This window comes from Schistocerca cancellata, chromosome 9 (genome assembly GCF_023864275.1).
Source record: "Schistocerca cancellata isolate TAMUIC-IGC-003103 chromosome 9, iqSchCanc2.1, whole genome shotgun sequence".
Classification (NCBI taxonomy): domain Eukaryota; kingdom Metazoa; phylum Arthropoda; class Insecta; order Orthoptera; family Acrididae; genus Schistocerca; species Schistocerca cancellata.
Genome location: NC_064634.1, coordinates 97,044,852 through 97,069,085, shown reverse-complemented (window position 1 = coordinate 97,069,085; position 24,234 = coordinate 97,044,852). Strand labels below are relative to the sequence as shown.

General features: G+C 39.8%; 1 protein-coding gene across 1 annotated transcript in view; it reads left to right on the top strand.

Moving 5' to 3' along the window:
• Positions 1 to 24,234, top strand: part of LOC126100795 (calcium release-activated calcium channel protein 1-like) — a 167,358-nt gene that overhangs the window by 124,528 nt on the left and 18,596 nt on the right. Inside the window, exon 3 of the mRNA XM_049911419.1 lies at positions 8,412 to 8,678. Within this exon, the coding sequence (XP_049767376.1) occupies positions 8,412 to 8,678 (267 nt within the window). The remainder of the gene's footprint in view (positions 1 to 8,411; positions 8,679 to 24,234) is intronic.

Below are 24,234 nucleotides of genomic sequence, written 5' to 3'. Positions count from 1 at the left end.
ATGATTGTTAAGTATGGAGCTATTGCATCAGCATACTCTGAAAGGAACTTAATTGGTATACAGTCTGGACCAGAAGACTTGCTTTTATTAAGTAATTTAAGTTGCTTCACTACTTCTACGTTACTCATGTTGGTAGCTGATCTTGATTCGAATTCTGGAATATTTATTTCGTCTTCTTTTGTAAAGCCATTTCGTAAGGCTGTGTTTAGTAACTCTGCTTTAGCAGCACTGTCTTCGATGGTATCTCCATTGCTATCGCGCAGAGAAGGCACTGATTTGCGTCTTGCCGCTAGCATACTTCACATACGACCAGAATCTCTTTGGATTTTCTGCCAGATTTCGAGACAAAGTTTCGTTGTGGAAACTAACATAAGCATCTCGCATTGAAGTCCGCGCCAAATTTCGAACTTCTGTAAAAGATCTCCAATCTTGGAGATTTTGCGTCTGTTTAAATTTGGAATTTTGTTGTTGTTGTTGTTGTTGTTTTTGCAACAGTGTTCTGACCCGTTTTGTGTACCAAGGAGGATCAGCCCCGTCGTTTGTTAACTTATTTGGTATAAATCTCTCAACTGCTGCCGATACTATTTCTTTGAATTCAAGCCACATCTCGTCTACAATTACATTGCTAATTTGGAAGGAGTGGAGCTGCCTCTCAGGAAGGCGTCAAGTGAATTTTTATCTGCTTTTTTGAATAGGTATATTTTGTTTATTTTTGGAGGATTTGGGGGTTACAATATTCAGTCTCGTTAAGACAACCCTGTGTTGATTAATCCCTGTATCCGCTTTGATGCTCGTTATTAGCTCAGGATTATTTGTTATTAAGAGGTCAAGTGTGTTTTCACAACCGTTAACTATTCATGCGAGTCCTTGCCACGTCGTGTTGCGGCCGTGCTCACGTGGGCCCTACACGATATTAGGCAGGTGTACCAGTCTCTTTGGCTCTTCAGTGTACATACAGTACACACGATGTGTGGCTACAAAATTACAGCATGGATGCCATGACAAAATAAGTACGCATGCGCCAAAGACGAACGACCAATAGCTGAGAAACGTGAAGCCTTCTTCGTGCAATGCGTTATCTGTAGTGCCTGTAGGCAAACCAGTGTGACTGTGGCCTTCGTTTGTGCAAGACCCGTTACTTGGTTTTGCCGGAAAAGTGATAAGTGTAATAATTGGACAACGAATTGTCATGAAGTTTCACATGAAACTTGGAAAAACTGCTACTAAAACCAATCTTTTACTAAAATAAGTGTATAACAAAGACTGTTTTTGAGTGGTTCGAGCGCTTCCGAGATGGACGAGAAGACGTTGAAGAATACACACGCCTGGAAAGCCCTTCAGCATCAAAAACGCATGAAAATAGGTAATCTAATTCGGTCTGACCGTCGGCTAAGTGTTCGACCGATTGTTGAAAGCAGCCGGCCGGAGTGGCCGTGCGGTTCTAGGCGCTACAGTCTGGAGCCGAGCTGCCGCTACGGTCGCAGGTTCGAATCCTGCCTCGGGCATGGATGTGTGTGATGTCCTTAGGTTAGTTAGGTTTAATTATTTCTTAGTTCTAGGCGACTGATGACCTCAGAAGTTAAGTCGCATAGTGCTCAGAGCCATTTGAACCATTTTTGTTGTAAGCATAGGAATTGACAAAGAATGCTTAAGACAAAATTTGTATAACCAAGTGTGTGCGAAACTGGTGCCGAAGATGCTCCCGATCGCGCAAAAAGAAGCTCGTGAAAATATTTGTCTGACACTTTGGATATCACTGACAAGATCCTAATTTCTTGGTTTTTCACGTGTGATCCAGAAACTAACGGCCAATCCATGCATTGGAAGGGCCCAGCTACATTAAGAGTGAATGAGCAAATCAAGATTCAAAGTGACGATGACCACAGTCTAACATAACCGGCGTGACACTCAATGCTGTAAAAGTTGTTACCTTTTGACAGCTGGAGCGACACTAGCGCTCCAAGCGGCGAGAAAGGAGAACGTAAGATGCGTCGTAAGCATAATGTTTACTTTGCAACCCTTTCCTGCGTGTTTTAAGAAATATTTGAATTACTTTTTCGCCTCCAAGAGTTTTTGTAATATCAGACGATATAGATGTTTCTAAAAGTAATTCTAAAATACGCGCAAGTAGGGATAAGAATCATGAATCCAACAGCAAACTAAAACACATTCGTGAAGAAACACTTGCGACGTTGAATAGAGCTGTAGCGTACCACGTTGATATCAAAAGAATATCAACACACAGATTCACACGTAAGAAGCATGGACAAATACCTCTATGTGCAAACGGGATCGACACCCCATTTGTCGTTCCGTAGGCCTACTGTCCCTCCCATGGGACATGCCGTTGGTGGGGAGGCTTGCGTGCCTCAGCGATACAGATAGCCGTACCGTAGGTGCAACCACAACGGAGGGGTATCTGATGAGAGGCCAGACAAACGTGTGGTTCCTGAAGAGGAGCAGCAGCCTTTTCAGTAGTTGCAGGGGCAACAGTCTGGACGATTGACTGATCTGGCCTTGTAACACTGACCAAAACGGCCTTGCTGTGCTGGTACTGCGAACGACTGAAAGCAAGGGGAAACTACAGCCGTAACTTTTCCCGAAGGCATGCAGCTTCACTGTATGATTAAATGATGATGGCGTCCTCTTGGGTAAAATATTCTGGAGGTAAAATAGTCCCCCATTTGGATCTCCGGGAGGGGACTACACAAGAGGACGTCGTTATCAGGAAAAAGAAACCTGGCTTTCTACAGATCGGAGTGTGATATGTCAGATCCCTTAATCGGGCAGGTTAAATGGATAGGTTAAAGTTAGATATAGCTCTGCAGATGATGAAGAAATTAATGAAATGTATGATGAGATAAAAGAAATTATTCAGGTACTGAAGAGAGACGAAAATTTAATAGTCATGCTTGACTGGAATACGAGAGTAGGAAAAGGGAGAGAAGGAAACATAATAGGTGAATATGGATTGGGGGTAAGAAATGAACGAGGAAGCCGTCTGGTAGAATTTTGCACGGAGTATAACTCAATCATAGCTAACACTTGGTTCAAGAATCGTAAAAGAAGGTTGTATACATGGAAGCAGCCTGGAGATACTAGAAGGTATAAGATAGATTACATAATGGTAAGACAGAGATTTAGGAACCAGGTTTTAAACTGTAAGACATTTCCAGGGGTAGATGTGGACTCTGACCACAATCTATTGGTTATGAACTGTAGATTAAAACTGAAGAAACTGCAAAAAGGTGGGAATTTAAGGAGATGGGACCTGGATAAACTGACTAAACCAGAGGTTGTACAGAATTTCAGGGAGAGCATAAGGGAGCAATTGACAGGAATGGGGGAAAGAAATGCAGTAGAAGAAGAATGGGTAGCTCTGCGGGGTGAAGTAGTGAAGACAGCAAAGGATCAAGTAGGTAAAAAGACGAGGGCTAGTGGAAATCCTTGGGTAACAGAAGAGATATTGAATTTAATTGATGAAAGGAGAAAATATAAAAATGCAGTAAATGAAGCAGGCAAAAAGGAATACAAACGTCTCAAAAATGAGATCGACAGGAAGTGCAAAATGGCTAAGCAGGGATGGCTAGAAGACAAATGTAAGGATGTAGAGGCTTATCTCACTAGGGGTAAGAGAGGTACTGCCTACAGGAAAATTAAAGAACTTTGGAGAAAAGAGAACCACTTGTATGAATATCAAGAGCGCAGATGGAAACCCAGTTCTAAGAAAAGAAGGGAAAACAGAAAGGTGGAACGAGTATATAAAGGGTCTACACAAGGGCGATGTACTTGAGGACGATATTATGGAAATGGAAGAAGATATAGATGAAGATGAAATGGGAGATACGATACTGCATGTAGAGTTTGACAGAGCACTGAAAAACCTGAGTCGAAACAAAGCCCTGGGAGTAGGCAATATTCCATTAGAACTACTGACGGCCTTAGGAGAGCCAGTCATGACAAAACTCTACCATCTGGTGAGCAAGATGTATGAGACAGGCAAAATACCATCAGACTTCAAGAAGAATATAATGATTCCAATCCCAAAGAAAGGAGGTGTTGAGAGATGTGAAAATTACTGAACTATCAGTTTAATAAGTCACAGCTGCAAAATACTAACACGAATTCTTTACACATGAATGGAAAAACTGGTAGAAGCCGACCTCGGAGAAGATCAGTTTGGATTCCGTAGAAATGTTGGAACACATGAGGCAATACTGACCTTATGACTTATCTTAGAAGAAAGATTAAGGAAAGGCAAACCTACGTTTCTAGCATTTGCAGACTTGGAGAAAGCTTTTGACAATGTTGACTGGAATACTCTCTTTCAAATTCCAAAGGTGGCAGGGATAAAATACAGGGAGTGAAAGGCTATTTACAATTTGTATAGAAACCAGATGGCAGTTATGAGAGTCGGGGGGCATGAAAGGGAAGCAGTGGTTGGGAAGGGAGTGAGACAGGGTTGTAGCCTCTCCCCGATGTTATTCAATCTTTATATTGAGCAAGCAGTAAAGGAAACAAAAGAAAAATTCCGAGTAGGTATTAAAATCCATGGAGAAGAAATAAAAACTTTGAGGTTTGCTGACGACATTGTAATTCTGTCAGAGACAGCAAAGGACTTGGAAGAACAGTTGAACGGAATGGACAGTGTCTTGAAAGGGGGATATAAGATGAACATCAACAAAAGCAAAGCGAGGATAATGGAATGTAGTCAAATTAAGTCTGGTGATGCTGAGGGAATTAGATTAGCAAATGAGACACTTGAAGTAGTAATGGAGCTTTGCTGTTTGGGGAGCAAAATAATTGATGATGGTCAAAGTAGAGAGGATATAAAATGTAGATTGGCAATGGCAAGGAAAGCGCTTCTGAAGAAGAGAAATTTGTTAACATCGAGCATAGATTTAAGCGTCAGGAAGCTGTTTCTGGAAGTATTTGTATGGAGTGTAGCCGTGTATGGAAGTGAAACATGGACGATAAATTGTTTGGACAAGAAGAGAATAGAAGCTTTCGAAATGTGGTGCTACAGAAGAATGCTGAAGATTAGATGGGTAGATCACATAACTAATGAGGAGGTATTGAACAGAATTGGGGAGGAGTTTGTGGCACAACTTGACTAGAAGAAGGGATCAGTTGTTAGGACATGTTCTGCGGCATCAAGGGATCACAAATTTAGCATTGGATGGCAGCGTGGAGGGTAAAAATCATAGAGGCAGACCAAGAGATGAATACACTAAGCAGATTGAGAAGGATGTACGTTGCAGTTAGTACTGGGAGATGAAGAAGCTTGCACAGGATAGAGTAGCGTGGAGAGCTGCATCAAACCAGTCTCAAGACTGAAGACCACCACAACAACAGGCCTACTGTGTGTGTCATTGTCACCTTTATATTACTCTAAGTGGAAAAAGCAACTGTTGAAAACAAAACATTCTAACAAAACCTGCATGCCTGAATGCAGTAATAGAATAAATTTAGAGCAAACATTTTATTTTCATCTTTCCCGCCTTGCAGCACATTTCTCCTTCAGTGGCATGCTAATCTGGCTTAACAACAAGTAAAGGATATCTTTTTTTAAATATCAGCATCCAGCTCAAGCTCTATCAACTTTCATAAGGACTCGTAGTATGAACCTATTTATTCAGATATCAAGAAACTCCCTGTTGAATGGCTCTCATCGAACAATGAGGTCCCCCAAAAGGCATTGAGAATTTGCCACCTGAGACCTACCTGGTTGCATGACATAACACGCTGTCTAAGTACCCAGATGCAAGAAACCATGTAAGAATGGGGAGGACCTTTCCCACACTGCAGCTCCAACTTATGCAGGCCTATCCAGGGTCACCCCAAGATCTCGCCAGGAAGCTGCACCAAAGCCCCAGCAACTGGAGCCACTACTTTGATTAACTTAATAACAAAATAATCTCTAACAGACGCTGCACTGTCTGTTGAAACGTAGCATCAAGATGTATCTACCACACAAGATCACAAAATGTAGTTTTCAGGGTAAACTCTACTCCTTTTCTTTTTAAACAGACCCAAAAACAGTAAAATATGGCAGACTCTGTTGGTAACAGCACATCTCAGAATTTTCCTCGAAGCACTTTTCATTCACTGATACTCTGACCTCTCTTATGCTGCTTGTACCCAGAAAGAAATACCCTCCATTGGTCTGAGAAATGTCATAGTTTGTTAAAAAGGTAAGCCATTCAAAACAATCTCACATAAATCTCTGCCTCTGGCACCAGTTATAATCACATGACTTTTTACTCTATAGTTGGTAAATTGAAGTAACCCCCCATTACAGTGGCATGATCAGGGAAGTATCTTATGATACTGTGCAAGTATTGTCTGAAGTGCTCTGCCACTACAACTTTCCTAATGCTTAGTAACAAAAGTTCGATTCTACAATGCACCAAAGAAAATTTGTGACACTGAGGGTATCTTGGTAGGGAGAGTCGCCATCAGATACAGAAATAATTTCAAGAATCGCCCCCCCCCCCCCCCCCCCGAAGCATGTTGGGCCCCTGTTGTTCATATTATATATTACTGACCTGCAAAGCAATATTTAATAGTAACTTCAGAACTCTTTGCAGATGATGTAGTTATGTATAATGAAGTATTGTCTAAAAAAAGCTACAGAAATATTCAAACAGATCATGATAAAATTTCAAAGTGGTGCAAAGATTGGAAACCTATGACAAATGTTCAGAAATGAAAAATTGTTCATGTCACGAAACAAAAAAAAAAACAAAAAAAAAATAATATCCTATGACTGAAATATCAGTGTTTCACAGTTACAATCACTCAACTCACACAAACACCTGGGTGTACTAGTAACACTTTGTAAGGATATGAAATGAAAAAAAATCAGAATACTGACAAAGTGCAGTCAGTTTACAAAGGAGGCTGCATATAGATCACGTGTGCGGCCCAACCTATTACACTGCTCAGGTGAGCGGGATCTGTATGAAAAAAGACTAACAGGAGATACTGAGTGTATACAAGAGGGATGACACAGATAGTCACAGATTTGTTTGATTCATGAGAGAGCATCACGGAAATATTCAAAAACCTAAGCTGGCAGACCCTAGAATATAGATGCAAATTATCCCCCAAAAGCCCACTTACAAAATTTCGAGAACCAGAATTAGTCTAGATATATTTTTCTTCCCTACTTATCACTTCCGTAGAGATCATGAAGGCAATTTTAGACTAACTCCACTACATTTGGAGGCATGTAAATAGTCAGTTTTCCCATGCTCCATATGCGGATGGAACAGGATGAAACTTAATTATTAACAAACAGAAAGACCATGATGGACTAATGAAAATATTATCAAAAGAATGGATTGCTGCTCACCATATAGAGGAGATGTTGAGTCACAGACAAGCACAATGAAATGATTACTAAACACAAAATGTAGCAGTCTTTTCGTTATGCTTGTCTGTGACTCAGTGTTTCCTCTATATGGCGAGTAGCAATGTATCCTTTTCATAATACTGTTGCAACTATTAATATGCTACGCTAATGAGCCAAAGCATTATGACCACTGCCCATTATATTATGGGATTGTGGGCATGTGATTCAGAGGCTTGTCAGTTCTCTAAACAGGATAGGAGGAATCAGAGACAGATTCAACAACAATTTTTAGGCACAAGTGTTTTGCTACACAACGTTCAATGTACGCTGTTCAGCACAGTACTCTACAGTATGTGACCCTTACATGTTCTAATGTTGACATCATCAATAACTATCTGTGGTAACAGCATGATTGAGATTGAACCAGTTAGTGATCATTTCTGGATATGCCATTATCCTGGCAAATGGCTTCTTGAAACATGCACTGCGCCCAAGACACAGCCTGATGGAGGTAGTATTACACTATGGGGATCATTCACCTGAGCTTCCATGGGACCTGTGATAGTAATCGAAGGCACTGAGACAGCTGTGGACTACAATGAACATTATTGTGAACTCCCTGCATCTTTTTTATCCTCAGTATCTTCCCTGACAGCTACGGCATCTTCCAGCAGTATAACTGCATGTGTCAACAGGCCAGAGTCGAACTACAGCAGTTTGAGGGGCATGATAGGGAACCAAATTCGCATGGTCTGAATCCGATGGAACAATCTGAGCCACCAGCTGGTGACAACTCCATGTCTAGAAACCATTGGCCCATAATGTTGGGGGATTGCTTGGGTTGTACATGGACATCTAGTGCTACACACCTCCGGAAACCTACCAAAGACTTGTTGAATCCATGCTACATAGAATCAATGCTGTTTTGTCTGCAGACAGTTGATCAACACACTGCTAAGCTCATCAATGCAGGTAGTAGTTTACAGTGGTTTGCAAACTGTGTACACAGCAGGTGGCAGAGCATAAGAACCACACTCATTTTGTGTGCCCACAGCAGTCAATGGTGGAGCTGCAGGTGAATGTGCCGACACGCTGCCCGGCCTGGCTGTTCACCATGTTCGCGGTGTGCACCGTGGCACTGGTGGCGGTGCATACAGCTACTCTCGTCATCTCCACCTTCCTGATGCCTGACCTGCACGTGCCCCACCACCGCGTCACTCACCCGCTTGTGGTGCGCCTTCTGACGCCCGCGCTGCGTCGGCTCATAGAGATTGCCTGGGGCTGCTCCTCCGTCGCTGGACTCTTCCTCTTCATGGTGGAGGTAACACCTGCCCCTGCCCTTGCATCAGTGCAATAAAACTTGCTCACATGTTCCATTTGCCAAGTGCCATATGGCATCCTGCAGATGACAAGTACAGCTGTAGGCACAGATGTAAGTGTAGGCAGTGGCGGCTCATAATTTTGTATTCTGGGTATTCACAAATTTTTAGATTAAGGTAAGTTTGAGAGTGTGACATTAATAGCATTTGCTGTATAACAGTCAGTTATGATTATCAACAAGGTTATACAACTACAGCCATTGCCAACAATAGTAATAATACAAGTGTCATTCAATAACTAAAGAGACAAATTGGTCTGTAGAAGAAAGCATTTATTTTAAGAAGACAATACTTTTTCTACTTTTCAACATAATCGCCTTGAACATTTATGCACTTATTCCAATGGGCTTCAAGCTTTTATATTCTGGCTGCAAAGAACTCTTTATCTTGATATTTGAACCAATTTCCCACAAACTTTTTCATGTCCTCGTTGTCCTGGAACCTCTTTGCATGTAATGCCTCCCTCAGTGCACCAAACAAATGGAAATCACTCTTTGCTAAATCAGGACTGTAAGGGAGACGAGGCAGTACTTTCCAGCCCATTTTGTCAATGGTGTCACGGGTTAGTTGAGCAATATGTGGATGTGTGTTGTCTTGCTGGAGAATCACATCTCTCCTCTGAGATCCATGACGTCTCTCTATATCATGGCTGGCTTCACCTTCTTTGAAAGCAAATCTGAGTAGTATTGGCTGTTCATTGTATGCTGCTCTTCGAGATAATAACAAAAACCTGGGCCTTCAGCATCCCAAAACACTGTCAACATGACTTTTCCTGCTAATGCTTGGGTTTTGAATTTTTTCTTGACAGGTGAGTTGGTGTGCTTCCACTTCATGCTTAGTCTTTTTGCTTCTGGCTCATAATTGTGAACCCAAGTTTCATCACAAGTTAAAACTTTGTTGAGGAAGTGCTCACCTTCTCTTTCATAATGTTCCTTTAACTCTGTGCACACTCTCAACCTTGTTTCCTTGTGTAGCTGTGTCAACTCCTTTGGGACCCATCTTGCACATGTTTTATGGTACTTCAGATTGTTAAAGATAATGTTCTGAACTGTGCCAGTGCTAACTTGAACCTTATCAACTGTCGTTTCCACAGTCACATGGTGGTTGGCACAGATAACGTCATAAATTCTACTTTCAAGTGAGGTAGTTGAAACTGCAACTGATTGGCTAGAATGGTGTTCGTCAGTCACTGAGTAACGGCTATTTTTGAATTGTACTACCCACTTGTAAAAATTTTCACGATTCATACAACCTTCACCATAAACTTTAGACATTCTACAATGTATATTCACTGGTTTCTCACCTTCAACAAGTAAAACATGAATTACAGAATGCTGTTCACCTAATGTGGATGTTTCAAGCAGACTCGCCATCTTGAGATGTATTTTTGAGGTTTTAAACAAAGCAATGATGATACATCAGCTGATCAAAGCTCATCCTAGTGATACCAACTTAAAGCCATAAAAGTACCAAACTTGCCCTGCTAACAGTTTTTCCCCAGACCAATTTGTCACTTTAATTACTGAATCACCCTTGTAATAATAATATGCATAACTTGTCTTAAAAATAAAGAATTGTTTTTTGGAATTTTACTGTTTTGTACATAATTAAGAACAGTTTATGCAAGAAGCTTTTGCTCCTCCCTGTTTTGCATTTTTGGTAAGGGGAATTTTGTGATTTTTTATTTTTTTGGGCAAACATACAAGATCTGTAATGCATGTATTAGGCCACACTTTAACTTCTGGAACATTCTTACATTGCACCTACACAACACCTGATGGTTATTATACACTTCTTTGTTAAATGTTAACTTTCTGACTGTCCCCACCCTCTTGTTGCCCAAAGTTGGTTTATTAATGTTTGGAGTAAGTTAGTAACTTGGGTGGCTGACCACATTTTCACAGCACCTGTCACATTTGGATAGTGACACACTGCAGCCAGTGACAGGGACAGTCAAATTCAAATAACCAGTTCTGTTAATAATAAAAATACTCATCCTTTTTGTTGCTCTTCTTTGTTTGTATTGTTGGCTTGTCGTTCTCCTTTCTGTGATTTATCTTTTAATCATCTAAAGGATAATCAGGTTGATATTTCAATGATAATATGAATTCTGGTGGACCTTCTGCAGAGTTACACATATATTTCAGTCATTTCACTTCACAATACAAATAAATGAAACACACATAAATCGTTCTCTATCCTCGCACTTCAAACGCATACGATCAATGGCACAAAAGAACAAAGATTTACCTCTAGCAACATATAGCTAAGAAATCACTATGACATATCAATCTATACTGTCTCTAATGGCCTTGTTGCCGATGGGATGTTAAACACCAATCTCCTCCTCCTCCATCAATCTACATACACACATACATTTCGTAAATAAACTACAATTAATTGACTATCTTTTTTTGAGAAGTCCATAATCATCATTGTAATTACATTCAGTATTTATAAACATTGACTTTTAAACATTTTCACATAGCTTTGTAGTAATGGATTTTTGGTTTTTGTGTCTTTGGTTCTGTATCGTTTACTTCATATGATACATGATTGGTTAGTACACTTATCTCACCATAATCATTTTTATTACAGCTTGTAGGCACGTTTATTTGATTTTGTCACTTTCTGAGCCAATGGATCTGGTCTGGGCAGCCTTAGTTCCTTTGTGACTGACTTATACTGGTAATTTTCTTTTCTGTTAGCATTTAATGTAGAGTTCATGTTGACACTGCACACGAAAGCCGATTCCATCACAGTAAACAACCCAACTCCAAACAAACTGCCATTTGCGGAAATGATTAGATTTAGGTAGTAATGTCTACCAGCATGATCACTTGGCTAGAATACAAATCAGGCACTGAGAACCATAAGGGCCAAAAGCACACCATCGTTGATCCAACATTTAAGTGAATATCAGACAAACTGGTGAGTCGGCTTTTCGTGAATGTGTGGGCCTACAGCACAGATAAACCTGACTCACCATAAGACCATAAGATTTCACAAGTGGTAAAATACCAGTGGTCACAGGTGTCAGAGGGATGCCTTTTTTAGGATAGGGAAGGGGGAAAGAAAACGAATTTTAAGAGAGATTGGCAGACACACTCAGTTTGAGAAAACAGATGAAAAGGAGTCAGATTTTAGCATACAGCCTCCATTTAAACAATGTTTAACAGAAAGTAGTCAGAAACTGCCAGTTCATCTTCGCCAAAGCAGTTATAATCCCATTAGTATGCAGTATCAGTTACCTTTATTACACCAGAACATTCTGGGACTCAGAAATAAAGTTGATGAACTACTCATTTGTATCAATCAAATGAATTCATCTAACCAAATTGACATAATCCGCCTCTCTGAACATCAGGTGACCATTGGTATAGATATGTTAGACATTTCAGGATTTAAGCTAGCTTCCTACTTCTGCAGAGTAGATATAGATGGAGGAGGAATTGCCACATTTATTAAAAACTGCCATAAATTCAAGAACATTGACATTCATAAATTCTGTTTAGAGCAGCATCTAGAAGCATGTGCAACAGAAGTAGAGTTCCATAACAGATCCTATATAATAGTAACTATTTTCCGAGCACCTGCAGGAAATTATAATCTATTCATAAATCATCTAGAAGCTCTTTTGGGTTATTTAACAGGAAGAAACAAAGAAATTTTGATTGCTGGTGACTTTAATACAGATTTTCTAATGCAATCTTCCAGTAAACATTTACTGCAGTTAGTAATGTTGTCTTTCAATCTAACTCACACTGTAAACTTTCCAACTAGGATCACTAAATCCTCAAGGACAGCCATTGATAACATTTTTATAGACAAATCAAAGGAACATAATCATATCATAAAACCTGTAATAAATGGACTATCAGATCATGACATGTAGCTCCTTGTTTTAGTTGTAAATTCTAAGCAGATTATCAAGACTGCTAAATCTGAGTGCAGGAGAGTAGTCAATCAACCAAAAATTGAGTGTTTTAGAAAACTGCTCAAAGATATGAACTGGAAGGATGTTTATAGTGCTTATGACATGAATGAAAAATATAACACATTCATGAACAATGTCAGCACCATGTTTGAAAACTGTTTTCCTCTAAAAGTTGCTCAAATTAAACAGAAGTCTATAATAAACCATGGATTACACAAGGAATAAAGATTTCCTGTAAGACAAAAAGGAAAATGTATCTATCGACCAAGAATAGCTGATGATTTAGCTAAATACAAGGATTACTGTAAAATATTAAAAAAAGTAATTCAGACATCTAAACAAATGCACTACGAGAAGAAGATAGCAATGTCAGGGAACAAAATAAAAACAATATGGGATATAGTGAGAGAGGAGACTGGTAGAACCAGAAAGGAACAGGAGCAAATAGCACTAAGGGTAGATGACACTTTAGTAACCGATGGGCATAGTGTGGCAAATCTATTTATCAAGTACTTTATATCCGTTACTCATAGAATGGGATTGTCAGGATCAGTAAATAATGCCCTTGAATATCTGAAACTAGCCTTTACAAATAGCTTCAGGTACATGAATATGTCACTCACTTCACCAAAAGAAATAACTTCCATAATAAAATCTTTAAAAACAAAGCATTCTAGGGGTTACGATGAAATATCAACAAAGTTAATTAAGGCATGTTCTTGTGAGTTGAGTACAATTCTAAGTTACTTGTGTAACCAGTCAATTATAACTGGCACATTTCCTGACTGCCTAAATATGCAGATGTTAAGCCTCTATTCAAGAAAGGAGATAAAGAGATACCATCAAACTGCAGACCGATTTCACTTTTGCCAGAATTCTCAAAAATTTTTGAAAAAGTAATGTACAGACAGCTTCTCAACCATCTGACCACAAATAACATATTATCAAGAACACAGTTTGGATTTCTGAAGGGTTCTGATATCGAGAAGGCTATTTACACCTACAGTGAAAGTGTGCTTAATTGATTAAATAGCAAGTTACAAGCAGCAGGTATTTTCTGTGATCTGTCAAAGGCATTCAATTGTGTGAACCACATCATCCTTTTAAATAAATTAGAATTCTATGGTGTCACAGGCAATGCTGCAAAATGGTCCAACTCATACCTCACTAACAGGAAACAAAGGGTGTCAGTGCAAGGGACTAGTGAATTAAGTCATCAGTCATCATCAGAATGGGAAGAAATTACATGTGGTGTCCCACAAGGATCCATCTTAGGGCCATTGCTTTTTCTTGTGTACTTTAATGATCTCTCATCAGTTACACTGCCAGAAGCAGAGTTCGTTTTGTTTGCAGATGACACAAGTATTGCAATAAATAGTATGTCGAGTGTAGTTCTAGAAAGATCTGCTAATGATATTTTCATGGATATTAATAAATGGTTTAAAGCCAACTCACTGACATTAAACTTCGAAAGGATTCACTATATGCAATTCAGAACCCGCATGAGGTTCCACCCAGCATATGCATTAAGTATGAAGAAGAGCAGATAGAAGAGGTCAACAGTCTTAAATTCCTGGGATTACAACTTGATAATAAATTCAGTTGGGAGGAGCACATCACAGAACTGCAGAAACATCTTAACAAATCTGTATTTGCAATTCGAGTGTTAGCAGACATAGGCGACATAAAAATGAAAAATCTTGCATACTTTGCCTACTTTCATTCCATAATGTCATATGGTATAATATTTTGGGCTAACTCTTCAAGTCAAACAAAAGTTTTCAGAATCCAAAAGCGTGTAATATGTATTATTTGTGGAGTAAATTCACGGACGTCCTGTAGAAACCTCTTCAAAGAACTGGGTATACTAACTACTGCCTCTCAGTATATTTACTCCTTAATGAAATTTGTCCTAAATAATATATCTCTTTTTCCAACAAACAGCTCAGTTCATACATACAATACCAGGAACAAAAATGATCTGCACAAGGACTTAAAAGCACTTACTTTAGTTCAAAGAGGGGTCCACTAATCAGGAACACTCATCTTCAATAATTTGCCAGCAAACATAAAAAATTTAGTTACAAATAAAGATCATTTTAAAAGGAGCCTGAAAGACTTACTACTCCATTGACGAATTTTTTAATAGAAACAAATGATGTATTGTATATATTCATACTATTAGTATTGCTATTTCAGCTTAAAAAAAATTGACATGTTCCACATCCACAAGGATTTCCTCAGCACGGATCTATGGAATGAAAAACTAATCTAATCTAAAGAATCATGAATATCTACATTCTTACAGTTGACAAAGATGTGCTTTGTGGTTCTCAGCACCTCAGCTGGATTACTATATGATAAAATTCAAAACTAAATATCCTATAACTCATTCAGAAACACGCAAAATAAGTTTTTCTGTCAGTATAACTATAACATACACTGACATCCAAACTAATTTTGCTATGTTGTTGAGTGAATTGGCATATCTGTGGAGGGTGCTACCATGCAGCAGGATTTCTGCCAATCAAATGGGGTTAAAAGTCTGCTGCAGTGTGCTACCACCCAATGGCATTGAAGTAAACTTGTAGTTGAGTGGCAGGGGCTAGCTATGCATGCCATGAACCATGCATGTTGTTTATCAAATCCATATGTATTTGGCCTGTAAGGCAATTTCATGAGCCAGTTGTCCGCAGCTCGTGGTCGTGCGGTAGCGTTCTCGCTTCCCACGCCGGGTTCGATTCCCGAAGGGGTCAGGGATTTTCTCTGCCTCGTGATGACTGGGTGTTGTGTGATGTCCTTAGGTTAGTTAGGTTTAAGTAGTTCTAAGTTCTAGGGGACTGATGACCATAGATGTTAAGTCCTATAGTGCTCAGAGCCATTTGAACCATGAAACGGGTTACACACGCGCAAAAGCTCCTTAAAATGTGCACAACTAAAGGTGTACTCATGACACTGATGCCAAGTTTCATGAAGTGTACAGGAGTAGCAATGTAGCATAGTGCAGTAGATTTAGTCCTGTGTATTTCAGATCACTGCATCTACATTACATATAACAGCATACGAAAGAAAATAACCAAAAAACATGCAAGGTGTTGAAAGTTAGGGTGTTCATGTGCTCTTGTGCTCTTACACAGCAGCTGGTACTGTGTAGGTGCAGGTGTAGATGTAGATGTAGATGCAGATGTAGATGTGAATGTGAAAGGCCACAAATAAATCAGTTACCACACAATAGATGAAGAATTTAACTCTCTTCTGATTTATTCTTGCAGTATATTGAAACCAATGCTCCTTCACAGTGAATCAGGAACAATAGTATGTTAAGGAAAAAACAAATGACACATTATACATGAGAAACAAACAGATCCAAGTACGAAGCAAAGGTGACTGGCAATATTATTAAGAGTGAAGTGAATAAGTTCAGTATAGTAAATTATGTTGGACTACCCGATAACAGTATCTGCATGACAGATTATGTTAGATTAAAATTATTGGCCATGAAATTCAATGAATTTTTCCCAACAATGGTAGAAAACATAGGGGCAGGAAACTGATTGCCAAAAACAAATCCACTAGATTTACTTACAATGGTGTTGTTTACTTCTTCAAAATGCACCAGTTTTGCCAGCTCCACTCTTAGAGTGGAGAGCAGCTACGAAGGTGGGTGAGGGTCGCGTTCTGCGCAGGAAGATAAGGAAGATACATTGCAATGCTGCCAATTTCCTTCCTTCAGGTCATGCTCTGAGACAACTGATGGCACGCTAGCATAAACATTGTTTCACAGTGAACTTTAAGAACCGCATTCCGAGAATCCTTACGCGCGCGCACACACACTACCTTCCACATAGAATTAATTAATATTGAACTCAATCACAACATTCCCAATTATACAAAATGTTGGGATAAATGATTTCTCTACATTAAGTTCTATATGGTTGAAGACGACAGACTCTAAAAGAAAAACAGCTGTAAAGAAAAACATAAATAAAAATCAGGAAAACCACTGCATGTGGTAACAAGGTATATATGCAAAAATTTATGCTGTTTTCAGATTTGTAAAAACTTTCTTAAGAACACTAATTTACATATATGTAAGTAATAACAAATATTTTTCCTATTGTATAACAAAAAGCAAATGAAATCCCAGCGACGATGCTGGAACCTCAACGAAATGTCTCTGAGGGATAGCACGAAAAGAAACAATTGTGTTTTGCTCAAGGTGGATCCCTTCCAAAAGTGCAGTTTATTTGCAAAGCAAACAGAGGTGGAAGAGCTTTAATCTCAAGATGATACACACTATTTTGTCAGTAATCACGATGTAGCTTCATTCTTTCTTTAAATACTGTCAGTGTTTAGTGTTCCATCTTTGAATGACAAGGATTTGTTTTCTTAATCAAACAAATTTTTGCATTGCTTACATTAGGCACCCACAGTGATCGAATACATTTACATTTAAAACATTTTCAAGTTTTAATAAGTTGTGACCATAAGGATATCAGAAATAGATCATTTAATGTGTTGCTAAAAGCTAATTTTCTTTCACCGTGCAACCTACTATGACATTATATTGTGTGTACTCATTTGAACGAAATACAGGGTGTTTCAAAAATGACCGGTATATTTGAAACGGCAATAAAAACTAAACGAGCAGCGATAGAAATACACCGTTTGTTGCAATATGCTTGGGACAACAGTACATTTTCAGGCAGACAAACTTTCGAAATTACAGAAGTTACAATTTTCAACAACAGATGGCGCTGCAAGTGATGTGAAAGATATAGAAGACAACGCAGTCTGTGGGTGCGCCATTCTGTATGTCGTCTTTCTGCTGTAAGCGTGTGCTGTTCACAACGTGCAAGTGTGCTGTAGACAACATGGTTTATTCCTTAGAACAGAGGATTTTTCTGGTGTTGGAATTCCACCGCCTAGAACACAGTGTTGTTGCAACAAGACGAAGTTTTCAACGGAGGTTTAATGTAACCAAAGGACCGAAAAGCGATACAATAAAGGATCTGTTTGAAAAATTTCAACGGACTGGGAACGTGACGGATGAACGTGCTGGAAAGGTAGGGCGACCGCGTACAGCAACCACAGAGGGCAACGCGCAGCTAGTGCAGCAGGTGATCCAATAGCGGCCTCGGGTTTCCGTTCGCCGTGTTGGAGCTGTGGTCCAAATGATGCCAGCATCCACGTATCGTCTCATGCGCCAGAGTTTACACCTCTATCCATACAAAATTCAAACGCGGCGAACCCTCAGCGCCGCTACCATTGCTGCACGAGAGACATTCGCTAACAATATAGTGCACAGGATTGATGACGGCGATATGCATGTGGGCAGCATTTGGTTTACTGACGAAGCTTATTTTTACCTGGACGGCTTCGTCAATAAACAGAACTGGCGCATATGGGGAACCGAAAAGCCCCATGTTGCAGTCCCATCGTACCTGCATCCTCAAAACGTACTGGTCTGGGCCGCCATTTCTTCCAAAGGAATCATTGGCCCATTTTTCAGATCCGAAATGATTACTGCATCACGCTATCTGGACATTCTTCGTGAATTTGTGGCGGTACAAACTGCCTTAGACGACACTGCGAACACCTCGTGGTTAATGCAAGATGGTGCCCGGCCACATCGCATGGCTGACGCCTTTAATTTCCTGAATGAATATTTCGATGATCGTGTGATTGCTTTGGGCTATCCAAAACATACAGGAGGCGGCGTGGATTGGCCTCCCTATTCGCCAGACATGAACCCCTGTGACTTCTTTCTGTGGGGACACTTGAAAGACCAGGTGTACCGCCAGAATCCAGAAACAATTGAACAGCTGAAGCAGTACATCTCATCTGCATGTGAAGCCATTCCGCCAGACACGCTGTCAAATGTTTCGGGTAATTTCATTCAGAGACTATGCCATATTATTGCTACGCATGGTGGATATGTGGAAAATATTGTACTATAGAGTTTCCCAGACCGCAGCGCCATCTGTTGCTGAAAATTGTAACTACTGTAATTTCGAAAGTTTGTCTGCCTGAAAATGTACTGTTGTCCCAAGCATATTGCAACAAACGGTGTATTTCTATCGCTGCTCGTTTAGTTTTTATTGCCGTTTCAAATATACCGGTCATTTTTTAAACACCCTGTATGTTTTATGAAGAAAACAGCATTGTTACGAGGTCAGAGATGAAACTTGAGCTACTAATAATTTTTTATGCTGCTGCAGGCACAGTCACACAGTCATAAATAAGTAGCAGTAATTGGTGCTTACATACTTCACAGCAAGAAATCCACTCCATCATCATTGCTCTCTGACATAGATGAGTCAGTCTCAGCAAGACTTATGATGAATGGTTCCATAACCATGTCCCTCCCAATTTCCCTGTTGTAACTTTCATCTTGCAGTTTTTCTGCGTGTCTTACACAAGCTGCCCATGCAGATATTGAGATGCTGTCTATTGCTGCCTCATGTGCAAGTCTCTCACCATCTGCAATTTTGAATGTATTGCTCATTTCCACAAGATATGCTTTCATCTGAGCCCATACCAGCTCAATTGGTTTGTAATGGCAATGGTATGGGGGTAATCTAATGATACGATGTTCATACTGCTTTGCAGTTTCATCTATCTCATAAACTCTGTATGCAGACTTGTGTTGATTGACAAGAACCAGCAATTGTGCTCTGGTATGCGACGAGTTATGAGGTATTCCATTAGATGACAGCCATGCAATAAAGTTTGTCTCTTTGGAGTTCATATTTGGAGTTTTGTTCACTTGCACTAAGTGGATGCTTGCATTGTCCATGACTATAACTGAAAATGCAGGAATATGTGGCAATAATTGTTGTGTAAACCATCTTTCGAGGACGCTGTATGTCATTTCAGAATGGTAATCTTCAGAATTCTTAGCTTTCAACGCCTTAAAAGTCAGCTTACCCTGGGGAATAAAGCCAGTATCTGCTGATCTGACATAAAGCACTATAATTCTGTTACCCTTACCAACAGGAACTTTTAATCCACCGTACCCATCACTCATTTTCTAGCACATAGTCCTTTTGTGGTTCTGATAAACAAAAGTTTCATCTAAGTAATACATTCGAGATGTGCCGGCTTCTCTGATCTCCTGCATTGTTCTCAAAAATGCAGTCCTTGCAGTTACAATATTGCTTCGTTCCATTATACCTGAACCCCATGTCTTTCAGTATCCTCAACATGGTCCATTTGCTTCTGTTAAAATTTTCAGCTGTAGGATACTCGCCTTCAGCATACATGCTGAACACTGTGCCGCAAAACGTTTTCGCAAAATCGTCTTGCTCACCCACTTCTTTTTTGTGGTTGTGTTGCTTCCCTGGGGATTTGAAACCAGCTGAGCCGCAGGCTTGGATAGACATCTTAGCTTCACTGGATATTCTCTGAATGGTCCTCAAATCAATACCACAGGCTTCAGCTGTCTGCTCCTGGCATTTGATTTGGCAATGGCATGACCTGCGCCTTGTGCCGGCGTGGATTCAGTGGAAGATTGTCTCTTAAAGTACACATGGAACACTATTCTTCTTGCTTGTTTGTGTAGCACTTGGCATGATTGTTTACCATCACTAACACCATGAAGGCAGTCGGCACTCAGAATTGAACACAATGACTGAAATAAACAGTTAGAACTTGCAAACGCAGCACAACCTGCACAGAATGAAGACAAGAATATTACTGGCATGCGACTAGCTGTGAGTCATGTGTTACACATCTGCATGCTTCAGCGCATCCAACCCTCGCCCGCCTTCGTAGCTGCTCTCCAGTTTAAGACCTTATGAAAATCATTAAGTAAGTGAAAAGTGATGATTATTATGCTATGATGGTTTTTCAAGTCAAGTGCTCAAATTTTCTGCTGGCTTGATAGCACTTATTTATTTAGCGTATGGCTAATACAGACATATCATGAAATTAAATTACCTATACATATGTACATATTGACGCACAAGAAACTTAAGTTTGTCTTTACAACTGAATATCCAGTCCTTCAATTCAGTGCACTGCATCTGGAGTTGCTAGCAGGAAGTCCTCTTTGGTGCCGTGATAGGTTCGAATCCTGCATTCACTGACAATGTGGTGAACAGTCTGGTATGGAGCCTCGCAGTCACAAGCTGGATCAGGCAGCTTCTTCCACTTAAAGAGAGCATCGCTGCATCGGCCATGGCCAGTACGGATTCTGTTGAGAGTAGTCCAGGTCTTGCGTGGTAAGTCGAATCCACTTGGAAGTTTAGCACCTGAGAAAATGTTATGCAGGTGCACATCTGTCACTGCTTCCCATCGACCTTTCCATTCTTAAAGAGGTTTGAAATTCTTAGCAACCATGTCAGCAGCATCGCACAGAGTTGGATGGCATGATTTCAGTCTCTTGCGATTTAAAAGTGGCAGGTAGCTATACACGGGTAGGTTAGAATTCCTGGAGATCTTGTGGAATTCTCTCATAAGGGCAGTACATCTGTGTAGATCAGGAGGCTTTATACCAGTTAACAGTGGAAGCCAATAAACTGGAGTATATCTGATTGCACCAGATGATATGCACATTGTCGTATTCAGCTGGGTATCAACAAGCCTTGTATGATGACTGTTCACCCAAACAGGTGCACAGTACTTGAGTACACCAAGCCCAGAGCTGAAGAACCCCAGGTAGTTCTGCATAGCTTATGGAGGATATTGTTTTGAGTCCTCAGCTTTTGAGATAAGTTAAGAAGGTGTTGTTTGAAGCATAGTGTACGATCCAGGATGACACCAAGATATTTTGGGTTCCAGTTATGACGAAGAATTCTGCCTCTGAAACTTACTTCCAGTTTTACGTTCGCCAACCGGTTATTTAGATGGAAGCAACACACTTCTGTTCTACTCACACTGGGTTGGAGTCTCCAGATTTTGAAGTAATTATCTAATGCAGACGGGTCATTGGCTAGAATCTCTTCTGTTGTCTTCATTTCCTGGTGTTTTACGGCTAGAGCCAGGTCATCGGCATAGCAGTATTTTCTGGACGAAGTGTCAGCTAGATCAGATAGATATAGGTTGAACAGTAAGGGTGAGAGAACTGATCCATGAGGCAATCCGTTGTTCAGCTTCCTCTCCTTACTTATGTTGCTTCCACTGATTACCTGGAACTTCCGATCACTTAGCATGCTGTTAATCAGTCGAGCCATTGTTCTGCAGGGTATGATGCGGAGAAATTTGTAGATAAGGCCTTCCCTCCACATAGTGTCGAAGGTGGCAGTTAGATCAACAAATGCCACAGATGTTTTCTGCTTCATTTGGTATCCTGACTCTATGAAGGATGTGAGAGACAATACTTGGTCGCAGCAGCTACGCCCTGATCTGAAGCCTGCCTGATCAACTGGAACATTCTCTAAGATAGCGCTACTTATTCTGTTATATATTAGCCTTTCAAAAAGCTGGTAGCAGCAGCTGAGTAGGGGAATGGGGCGATAGTTTTCTACCTTGTTGCTGGATTTGCCAGGTTTCAGAACAGATATTACCTTCGCCTTTTTAAACTCCGATGGAAGTTGACCTGTCAGCAGGATGTCAGTGAAGAATTCTGCCAGCCATTTCTTAGCTTTTCCTCCCATATGGATCAGGAATTCTAGATGGATACCATTGAATCCAGGTGCCTTAAGAGGTTTGAAGTCCTTCAGTCCAGAGTCAATGTCTGAAACTGTGAAGGGATGGGTATACTCAGATGAGGGAGATGCCTTCTTTTTCAGGTCACGAAGCTGTCATCTGATATGTCTTGTATATTTCTTGTCAGGAGGTACTCTTGAGGTAGTAATGATGTGGGAAGCAATTTGGTCTGGTGTTACTTCGGAATTTTTCCTGCATGCTGGTGCACTTTGTAACGGAACGTATTAAAGGCTTTACTGTACCGAAGTATGTGATACCCTCCAAATTCAACCAGTTTAACGAGTATTTATGATTATAGAAAAGTTATTGTGTATGTTAACAATGATTGCATAACATGTCTGCATAAACAGTCAACCCATTAAATTATACTGAGTAACTGACCCACACAAAAGTTTATATCACTTGATCACTGATACAGCAAATGTCATCATGTAAAAACACTAAGTTCATCTTAAATAATTAATATGAAGTACGAAAAATAGTGGCCAACTTAGGTATTTTGGATCTCCTTAAATAAAAATCACCCAGTGAAACCTATTTGTTCACTAGGAGCGTTTTCACTCAGTATTCACGAAATCAATCCTATTTTAGACGAAAACCAATGTAATTCTTAATAATTCATGTTATTTACTTATTTATGCAAATTAGAGAAGTCAATTGACAAACTTCTAAAAAACGGCCTTTTTGTAACAAAGAATTATTCTGTCAAGTCAACAAATCTGTCTGTCATTTTAATAACATGTTAAATTATGTCACTCGATGCAAATTAATAACTTTTCTGCACAAATTATGATAACAGATGTACATGTGACTTGTAAACTATATCTCGTTTTAGTAGTTCTTTGACAATGTTATAAATACAAGCAGCAAGAACGGTCAGGAAGCAGTCGGAATGTCACTTTGGTAAAGTGTGTTTGTGTGTTATTGTTTGAGGTGCATAAACAATGCAAAGAACATGTAACGGAAATACTACTTTGTGTTGTGTCATGGTGTTTGGTGGACAGTGGAATTAAGATGGCCACCAGAGTAATAAATATTTGAAGTTTACATATTTGTTGGTTTCGCTCGTTCTTTATCATCAAAAGCTCATAAAAAACACGGGACCTCATGTTTTTAACCCTAGACAACCAGATGTAGAGCCAGCATCAGCATCGAGAGACAGCAGCGATCCAGCAAGTAGCAGCGATTACTACAACACAATGCATTTTAATGGCGCCAACCTAACATCAAGTGCTAACAAGTTCCGTAAATGGGAGTGAAATAGTGTGATTATAGCGATTAGCAATATCTACGACCAGGCGACCATTACAAAAGTGGGGGCTCGTCCGGGATCTTTAAGTGCATCGATGATAATAGTGCAGCGATAAATTTCATAAGTGCTTAGCATTCCAAAAAAGTTTATTTGTGCAGTGTGGCAACAGTGAAAATATGTCAAAAATAAACAAATAAATAAAGTGTGTTTGTGCGACTACGAAAAACTATCATCACACCGCTCGGAAGATTAACGTCTGGATTATGTCAATGGAATTCATCAATCAAGACTTCAGCTTCGATAAAACCGAATATAAGTGAAGAAAGCCAACAGGAACACCGATCACGACATCATAGCATAGCTACATAAAGCAAGGTATTTTGTTGTTGTCATTTAAAATAATTAATAGTTAACATGTCTCTACCTGAGAGTGATGAGATCGTAGGAAATGTAAAAATTGAACCAGGGGATGGTGAACAATTAAACTTAACAGAGTGGCTAGCAGGGTTTGCAACTCAAATAAGCTCGCAACTTAAACAATCAAGTGAACAAGTACGTTTGGATTTTAAACAATCAAGTGAACAAGTAAGTTTGAAATTCACAGATAGACTGGATAAGTTAAGTTTGGATTTTGATCTATTAAGTACTCATCTCAATG